Source organism: Zea mays, chromosome 2, assembly GCF_902167145.1.
Source record: "Zea mays cultivar B73 chromosome 2, Zm-B73-REFERENCE-NAM-5.0, whole genome shotgun sequence".
Taxonomy (NCBI): domain Eukaryota; kingdom Viridiplantae; phylum Streptophyta; class Magnoliopsida; order Poales; family Poaceae; genus Zea; species Zea mays.
The window spans coordinates 17392197-17402024 of NC_050097.1; the positions used below are offsets into that span (position 1 = coordinate 17392197).

At 45.6% G+C, this 9828-nt stretch overlaps 1 protein-coding gene and 1 non-coding gene across 2 annotated transcripts; both read left to right on the plus strand.

Moving 5' to 3' along the window:
• The first annotated feature begins 5358 nt into the window (after positions 1 to 5358).
• Positions 5359 to 8324, plus strand: LOC103646055 (cytochrome P450 87A3-like). The gene is made up of 9 exons (NM_001301526.2): positions 5359 to 5683; positions 5781 to 6105; positions 6203 to 6349; positions 6436 to 6726; positions 6800 to 6895; positions 7105 to 7183; positions 7309 to 7415; positions 7498 to 7628; positions 7737 to 8324. The coding sequence occupies exons 1-9, from the start codon at positions 5463 to 5465 to the stop codon at positions 7825 to 7827; spliced, it is 1488 nt and encodes a 495-aa protein (NP_001288455.1). The 5' UTR covers positions 5359 to 5462; the 3' UTR covers positions 7828 to 8324.
• A 162-nt stretch (positions 8325 to 8486) lies between these two features.
• Positions 8487 to 8559, plus strand: TRNAV-UAC (transfer RNA valine (anticodon UAC)). Its single transcript has one exon. It is a non-coding gene; the product is annotated as a tRNA-Val (tRNA).
• Positions 8560 to 9828: the final 1269 nt, after the last annotated feature.

A 9828-nucleotide genomic window follows, 5' to 3' on the forward strand; every position in this document is an offset into this window, starting at 1 on the left:
GTCCTCAGGACTTGTTGAAGTTTCTTGTGACGTTGTGTTTGATGAGACTAACGGCTCTCAAGTAGAGCAAGTTGATCTTGATGAGATAAGTGAAGAACAGGCTCCATGCATCGCGCTAAGGAACATGTCCATTGGGGATGTGTGTCCTAAGGAATCCGAAGAGCCTTCACATGCACAAGATCAACCATCCTCCTCTATGCAAGCATCTCCACCAACCCAAAATGAGGACGAGGCTCAAGTTGATAAAGATGAAGAACACAATGACGAGCCACCTCAAGATGATGACAATGATCAAGGGGGAGATACAAATGATCAAGACAAGGAGGATGAACAACCAAGGCCGCCACACCCAAGAGTCCACCAAGCAATCCAACGAGATCACCCCGTCGACACCATCCTCGGCGACATTCATAAGGGGGTAACCACTCGATCTCGTGTTGCCCATTTTTGTGAGCATTACTCTTTTGTTTCCTCTATTGAGCCACACAGGGTAGAGGAAGCACTACAAGATTCGGATTGGGTGATGGCGATGCAAGAGGAGCTCAACAATTTCACGAGGAACGAGGTATGGCATTTGGTTCCACGTCCTAACCAAAATGTTGTAGGAACCAAGTGGGTCTTCCGCAACAAACAAGACGAGCATGGTGTGGTGACAAGGAACAAAGCTCGACTCGTGGCCAAGGGGTATTCACAAGTCGAAGGTTTGGATTTTGGTGAAACCTATGCACCCGTAGCTAGGCTTGAGTCAATTCGTATATTATTGGCCTATGCTACTTACCATGGCTTCAAGCTCTACCAAATGGATGTGAAGAGTGCCTTCCTCAACGGACCGATCAAGGAGGAGGTCTATGTTGAGCAACCTCCCGGCTTTGAAGACAGTGAGTACCCTAACCATGTTTATAGGCTCTCTAAGGCGCTTTATGGGCTCAAGCAAGCCCCAAGAGCATGGTATGAAAGCCTTAGAGATTTCCTTATTGCTAATGGCTTCAAAGTCGGCAAGGTCGATCCTACTTTATTCACTAAAACTCTAGACAATGATTTGTTTGTATGCCAAATTTATGTTGATGATATTATATTTGGGTCTACTAACGAATCTACATGTGAAGAATTTAGTAGGATCATGACACAAAAATTCGAGATGTCTATGATGGGGGAGTTGAAGTATTTCTTAGGATTTCAAGTGAAGCAACTCCAAGAGGGCACCTTCATTTGCCAAACGAAGTACACTCAAGACATTCTAACCAAGTTTGGAATGAAGAATGTCAAGCCCATCAAGACACCCATGGGAACCAATGGGCATCTTGACCTCGACACGGGAGGTAAATCCGTCGATCAAAAGGTATACCGGTCAATGATTGGTTCATTGCTCTATTTATGTGCATCTCGACCGGACATTATGCTTTCCGTTTGCATGTGTGCAAGATTCCAAGCCGACCCTAAGGAATCACACCTTACGGCCGTAAAACGAATCTTGAGATATTTGGCTTATACTCCTAAGTTTGGGCTTTGGTACCCTCGAGGATCCACATTTGATTTGATTGGTTATTCGGATGCCGATTGGGCGGGGTGTAAGATTAATAGGAAGAGCACATCGGGGACTTGCCAGTTCTTGGGAAGATCCTTGGTGTCTTGGGCTTCAAAGAAGCAAAATTCGGTTGCTCTTTCTACCGCCGAAGCCGAGTATATTGCCGCAGGCCATTGTTGCGCGCAATTGCTTTGGATGAGCCAAACCCTACGGGACTACGGTTACAAACTAACCAAAGTTCCTCTTCTATGTGATAATGAGAGTGCAATCCGCATGGCGGATAATCCCGTTGAGCATAGCCGCACTAAACACATAGCCATTCGGTATCATTTTCTTCGGGATCACCAACAAAAGGGGGATATCGAGATTTCTTACATTAACACTAAAGATCAATTAGCCGATATCTTTACCAAGCCTCTTGATGAACAAACTTTTACCAAACTTAGGCATGAGCTCAATATTCTTGATTCTAGGAACTTCTCTTGCTAATTTGCACACATAGCACACAAGTATACCTTTGATCATATCTCTTTTATATATGCTATGACTAATGTGTTTTCAAGTGTATTTCAAACCAAGTCATAGGTATATTGAAAGGGAATTGGAGTCTTCGGCGAAGACAAAGGCTTCCACTCCACTCTACTACTCATCCTTCGCCGTCACTCCGAGCATCTCTCCAACTTTGGTATAATCTTCACTCATTTATTTATTTTATGACCAAAGGAGGAGAAAGTACTTCGTAGGGCTCTAATGATTCCGTTTTTGGCAATTCATGCCAAAGGGGGAGAAAGCATGAGCCCAAAGCAAAAGGACCGCACCACCGCCCTAATTTTAAAATTTAATGTTTTTCAATTGGAGTATCTCTTTGTATTCTAAAGTGGGAGCAAGTAGTATTTTTCAACACTTGTCATCTTAAAACCCTCTTGAACACTAAGAGGAGAATTTATTTGAGGGGGAGTTTTTGTTTAGTCAAAGAAAAAGCATTTGGAACAAGGGGAGAAAATTTCAAATCTTGAAAATGCTTTGCAAAAATCTTATTCATTTACTTTTGACTTTCTTGCAAAAGGATTTTGAAAAAGAATTTACAAAAGGATTTGCAAAAACAAAACATGTGGTGCAAATGTGGTCCAATATGTTAAAAACAAAGAAACAATCCATGCACATCATGTAAGTATTTATATTGGCTGAATTTCAAGCAACCTTTGCACTTACATTATGCAAACTAGTTCAATTTATGCACATTTATGTTTGCTTTGGTTTGTGTTGGCATCAATCACCAAAAAGGGGGAGATTGAAAGGGAATTAGGCTTACACCTAATCCCTAATTAATTTTGGTGGTTGAATTGCCCAACACAAATATTGGACTAACTAGTTTGCTCTAGTGCATAAGTTATACAGGTGCCAAAGGTTCACACTTAACAAATAAAAAGACCAAGTATTGGGTTCAAATAAAGGAGCAAGGGTCAACCGAAGGCACCTCTGGTCTGGCGCACCGGACTGTCCGGTGTGCCACCGGACATGTCCGGTGCACCAGAGGACCCCGACTTCAAACTCGCCACCTTCGGGAAATTCCGGAGGCGACTCCGCTATAATTCACCGGACTGTCCGGTGTACACCGGACATGTCCGGTGCTCCAAGGAAGAGCGGCCTCAGGAACTCGCCAGCCTCGGGAATTCACTTCGGCCACTCCGCTATAATTCACCGGACTGTCCGGTGTACACCGGACTGTCCGGTGCAACAGCGGGGCAACGACTATTTCGGCGCCAACGGCTACCTGCGACGCATTAAATGTGCGCGCTGCGCGCGCAGAGGTCAGGCACGCCCATGCTGGCGCACCGGACAATCTACAGTGCATGTCCGGTGCGCCACCGGACATCCAGGCGGGCCCAGAAGTCAGAGCTCCAACGGTCGGAACCCAATGGCTTTGGTGACGTGGCTGCCGCACCGGACATGTCCGGTGTGCACCGGACTGTCCGGTGCGCCATCGAACAGACAGTCTCACCAAACGGCTAGTTTGGTGGTTGGGGCTATAAATAACCCCAACCACCCACCATTCATTGCATCCAAGTTTTCCACTTCCCAACTACTTACAAGAGCTCTAGCATTCAATTCTAGACACACCAAAGAGATCAAATCCTCTCCAAATTCCACACAACGCCCTAGTGATTAGAGAGAGAGAGATTTGCTTGTGTTCTTTCGAGCTCTTGCGCTTGGATTGCTTTCTTCTTTCTTGATTCTTTCATTGCGATCAAACTCACTTGTAATTGAGGCAAGAGACACCAAACTTGTGGTGGTCCTTGTGGGAACTTTGTGTTCCAAGTGATTGAGAAGAGAAAGCTCACTCGGTCCGAGGGACCGTTTGAGAGAGGGAAGGGTTGAAAGAGACCCGACCTTTGTGGCCTCCTCAACGGGGAGTAGGTTTGCAAGAACCGAACCTCGGTAAAACAAATCTACGTGTCATACTCCTTATTCGCTTGCGATTTGTTTTGCGCTCTCTCTCGCGGACTCGATTATATTCCTAACGCTAACCCGGCTTGTAGTTGTGATTATTTTTGAGAATTTCAGTTTCGCCCTATTCACCCCCCCTCTAGGCGACTTTCACCGTTTTTATTGGAAAGATCTTGGCGGCGAACATTCAGAGGACAAGCCTAATTTATCAATATCATTATTTCCATATGGTGACAAACAACCTCCGGGTACTGTCCTGTGCGGTTATTATGTATGCGAATGGTGTCGTGTCACCTTCCATTACATGGTCAATCGTGAGGATGTAAGTTCGCTATCATTGTCTATGTTGCAATTTTTTTGTTATATTGTTGCTCATCACATTACTCTTAGCACTGCTTGCTTTTTGCTTTCATTGCAAGTTCCTAAATCCAAGATCAATGCTGAATGGTTAGAAAGAGATATGGTTTCCGTCGGCGTGGCTAAGGTTGTAAGAGACTTGCTTTACTTTATGCGCCGTGAAGTTCTTCATCAACAAGGGCTATTCTACAATACAAATGGAAATTTGCAACAATTCCCAGAACTAAGTTTGTACACGATATCACACAGTGTTTAGGTCTTTAGTTAGGAACTTTAGATGTTGAGTTGTCTATGGAACTTTCAGATGTTGAGTTGCTATGCAACTTGATATGTGTATAAATCTGTGTATGACGATGAAACTTGATATGTGGATGAATCTGTGTATGGAACATGTTATGGAACTTGATATGTATAAATCTGTGTATGCAATCTGTGTATAATCTGTGTATGAAATCTGTGTATAATCTGTGTATTGAATCTGTGTTTGAAAATTCTGTATATGAATCTGTATATTGAAAACCGCCTGTGATTTATATTGTATGCAGTCGGACTTATATTAAAAACCGTCTGTGATGTGTGGCTAACACAAGCGGCTAGGATAAGAAACCGCCCGTGATGTGTGTCTATCACAGGCGGTTCCTTTAAACTGGACCGCCTGTAATGTGTGTCTATCACAAGCGGTTTTTGATTGAACGTCTGTGATGTTGTTTTACATCACAGGCGGTGCACCACAAGCGGTTCCTGGAACCGCCTGTGTAGAGGCTAACCAAACCGCCTGTACAGAGGTTTACTGTAGTAGTGTCCACTTTACGAACAGTACAATTTACAGTATAGAACGGTGCAAAACGGTATTTATAGATAAACTTTGAATGAACTGCTGGAGTCGGACTAAGAACCACTACCAATTGTAACAGGTCTATCTACCGCTAGTCTCCACACCCTTTACGTTGCCATAGAGCAAACCACGGTCAAAGTCCGGCCGGGCCATATTCTTTACACTGAACTGAACTTGCTAGCTGAGGAGCCCCGTGATGTTTTAAATTTCGGATCCTGTGTTGCAGCTTTGAAGTGCATGAACGAGACATGCAGAGCCGCGTGACGTGAGTTCTCCCCATACCGCCCGATCTCGGAGATGTGCGCGTACCACATGAGGCTCACCGGCGGCGCGGCCTTTGTGCTCCTTATGGTTCTCCTCTTGCTGCTGTATGCGGTGCACAGGTGGAGGAACCCTCGATGCAGCGGCCGCCTGCCGCCGGGCTCCATGGGCCTGCCGCTCGTCGGAGAGACGCTGCAGTTCTTCTCCCCTGAAGCTTCCTTGGACGTCCCGCGTTTCGTCCGACACAGACTGCAAAGGTACGCCTCGGTTTGGCCCGTGGCCCGATTAAACATGGTGGGCCGGACTGGTGTCGCAATTCCGAATCTTAACCTGTCCCTTTCGAGTGCAAGCTAGGTACGGCCCGATCTTCAAGACGAGCCTGGTGGGCCACCCGGTCGTCGTCTCCGCGGACGAGGAGCTGAACTACATGGTGTTCCAGCAGGAGGGGCAGCTGTTCCAGAGCTGGTACCCGGACTCCTTCGTGGAGATCCTAGGCAGGGACAACGTCGGGGAGCAGCAGGGCGCCATGTTCAAGTACCTCAAGAACATGGTGCTCCGCTACTTCGGCCCGGAGAGCCTCAGGGAGTCCATGCTCCGCGACGTCGAGCACGCCGTCAGCAGCTCGCTCTGTACCTGGTCAACCTTGCCGTCGGTCGAGCTGAAAGAGGCCGTCTCCACGGTACGTGTTTTTGCGGGCACTAGTGTGTGCCAGGCTGAGGCTGCCCTTGCTTGTTGTGAGTTATGATCGCTGCATGTCTGTGTCTCTGCGCGCGTAGATGGTGTTCGATCTTTCAGCGAACAAGCTTCTCAGCTTGGAGCCGTCGAGGTCCAAGATTCTGAGGAGGAGCTTCTTCGACTTCGTTCGAGGGCTCATCTCGTTCCCTCTGTATTTGCCAGGAACAGCATACTACTCATGCATGAAGGTGCGTACATACTGCTACCCGCTGCACTTGCATACCACGATCGAATTAAGTTCCTTTTTTTGGTGGGTCTGTCATGTCACTTTCAGGGCCGGCAGAGCGCAATGGAGGTGCTGCAGGAAGTGCTAGCGGAGAGGAAGAGACTGGTACAGGTGCCCGGAGCAGGAGGAGGCGCCATGGAAACGATACGTCGCCATGGCGGCGACTTCTTGGACCTCGTCATCCAGGAAGTCACGAAGGAGAAGCCGCTCGTGACGGACAGAATGGCGCTCGACCTGATGTTCGTGCTCCTGTTCGCCAGCTTCCACACGACGTCGCTAGCGCTCACTCTGGCTGTCAAGCTGCTTGCAGACCACCCTCGCGTCCTGGAAGAGCTCACGGTCAGGAACATGCAACCTTTGATAGCCTGGCACTGATGCCTCTGGGATATCTGATTTTTTGGCATGGATGCAGGTGGAGCATGAAGCGATTCTGAATGAACGTAACGCGCGCCATGGATCTGATGGAATCACATGGATGGAGTACAAGTCTATGACATTCACATCCCAGGTTGTGGGCTAAGACAAAATTTGGTCAATAATTACTGGCTGCACCTCTTCTAGTGTTAAGAGCATGTATAACTGGAACAACTGGCTTCAGTTATTCAGTTATATACTACTGCCTGCACTAAGAATCCTATGAGGGTGCATGCATTTTTGCTATCAAACAAATAATATTTAGTCCACAATAATAATAGGAATATCCGTACTGTTTTATAGGTCATCAACGAGACTGTCCGATTAGCCAATATTGCGCCTGGCATCTTCAGAAAGGCACTGAAAGACATACAGTTCAGAGGTGAAGATGTCCTTACACCTGCAGTTTTCTCTGTTGAGCAAACTGATCGCACTCTAAAACAAACATGATAAAAATCATAGCTTTGATGTCACTATAAAGTGCTTTTGACGTGTGATCTTGAACAGGGTTCACAATTCCAGCTGGATGGGGAGTGATGGTCTGTCCTCCAGCAGTGCACTTGAACCCAGTCATTTACCCAGATCCTCTTATCTTTAACCCTACAAGGTTCAAGGTTTGTGGATTCAGTCCATGTATGCAGAAGTACACATGCAGTGATATCTGGTGAAATTGTTTTTGCACATGTCCACATACAGGATAAACCGGAGATAAACCGTGGGTCAAGACACTTCATGGCATTCGGAGGAGGCCTCCGATCCTGTGTTGGAGCAGACTTCAGCAAGTTGCAAATGTCTATTTTCCTCCATTTCCTTGTCACTAGATACAGGTAGAATTTTCACAAGCTTATTTCTCCGGGAGTCAGAACTCAGTTTAAAAAAAATCCATATTCATTTTCCAATATCATCGCCCTTTAATTTCTTTCACATCATTTCAGGTGGAGAAGTCTTGGGGGTGGCAAGGTAGTCCGAAATCCGGGGCTAGAATTCCCTGATGGCTACCACATTCAAATACGACACTGGAATTAGCTCTGCCACTACTACAGAGTCAATATCGTTGTGCATTCTAGCCACGAAACGGACGGAGGAAAGAATTACCGTTAGGCTCCGTTTGAATCCTTTGAATTTAATTTTAATTTAATAATCGTAATTTAGACAGAGATTGATTAAACTAATATAATATAGTTTTATGGGGAATATATTTGTGTACTAGTGTTAGCCACCTTATAAATTTGAGAGAAGCTTATCTTTAAGCTTTGAAAAATGGTGAAATGTCAAATTCTAAGACAAATAGCCAACTACTTTAAGTAGACTTAAATTCCTTTAAAATGAACGGATTCAAACGGCCCGTGTGATAGGGGTAGACCACGAATCTCCAGGACATATCTCAAGTAGTCTGAATTTGGCATGTTTTTGTGTTCATGCTTGGTGTGCCATATGAAAGATGTTGTTGAAAATATGCATGTTTATGTTGTTGTTGGAAACAATTATGAAGTCTATATGAAAGCTGCGTGTCCGCATATAAATCAAGGAATATACTATATATGCGTGGAATGAAAGAATCTAGGAAAATTGTGGTTAAGTAAGCGGATAGTTAATTATAATATTGAAGGGGAAAAACAGGGCATCCTGGTCCATGTTTACTATGATCAAACTTAAACTCATTTTAGTAGTTTACTGGCATCATAGTTGCTGTGGTGTAGTGGTTATCACGTCAGTCTTACACACTGAAGGTCTCCAGTTCGATCCTGGGCAGCAACAATTTATTTTTCTTTTTGGTTCTGGGCTGTTAGTTGTGACCCACTCTTTTAGTTTTTTTACGCCAAGCCTACCCCGCTGAACATTTGGGCCCCTGTTTGGGACACACAGCCCGTGGGCCCTCCCGTTAGAGATGCACAGTCTAATGGGCTCACAGTTACGATTCTGTAGAGATAAAGATAGGCCCAAAGTGTCTAGCAGCGTGGCCCAGCACACGCCTCCTGGTCCTGGCTGTGGCAGATCTCTCGCCGACCGCGGCACACCAATACCACCGTGGCTTTTGAAACCGTTTGATCAACATGCATGTACAACTTGCAAATAATAAAATAAAATCTCTACTACTTATTAAGACGTTAAGGGGTACCCCCTCCCCGCACTGTTCACATTCTCGGCTGTCATTCCATGTTCTACCAGTATTCTGCCATTCCTATTCCACCCTCTCCACACTGTGTTTCTCATTCATCCCTCCCCGCAATTCTCATTCCCACGTGCATTCCATCCTAGCTAAAACTAAATTAAAAAAACACAAATATGGCCCCAATAGGATTCAAACCTGCAACCTCTCAAGCAAATGTGCTCATAGCTACCACTACACCACATGTGTGTTTATATCAATATCTGTTACAGTAAAAATATCTACTACATATCTCTCAAAGCATATCTGCTACATTTGCGCAATGTGTAGTAGTAGATAATTATCAACGAGATTCCTGAATTATATTTTTGGATGGAGGGAATAGTATTTAAAGAAGAGCCTTGCATGCAATTTCTTTTGTTTGAATAATGTTTTCAACTTAAATTCTTTTTTATATGTGTGACATTTATTCTCTATAATATTTTTTCCATGGATTTGACTTGTGAGTCGTTTTCATAAACCAACGCTAAAGATGAATCCATGTTTCTTACTTGGAAACCCCGAACAAATACCACTAGCAGGAGGCGCTCGCGTTGGCGTCGCTCATCGACGACGAGAAGAAGCTTGGCGACTGCCAGTTCGACCTCTAGAAGCAGTACTACGTGGTCGCATGCGTCGCTGTGTTCGGCAAGCTCCGCCGCAGCTGCCGCTTGGACGTGGTCCAAAGCGGCTAAATCGTGCTGTCCATCTCAAACAGGGGACCTCATGGTCGTCACCAACACCGGCGACCCTTGGGTTGTTCTGGGCACCGCATTCGACAACGGCACCGTCACACCGTCCAACTCATCATCACCTGAAGCTCAACCTGTCACGTAAGTCACTACTGACCGGCCATAAATTCTTGTGCGCTGGGACGA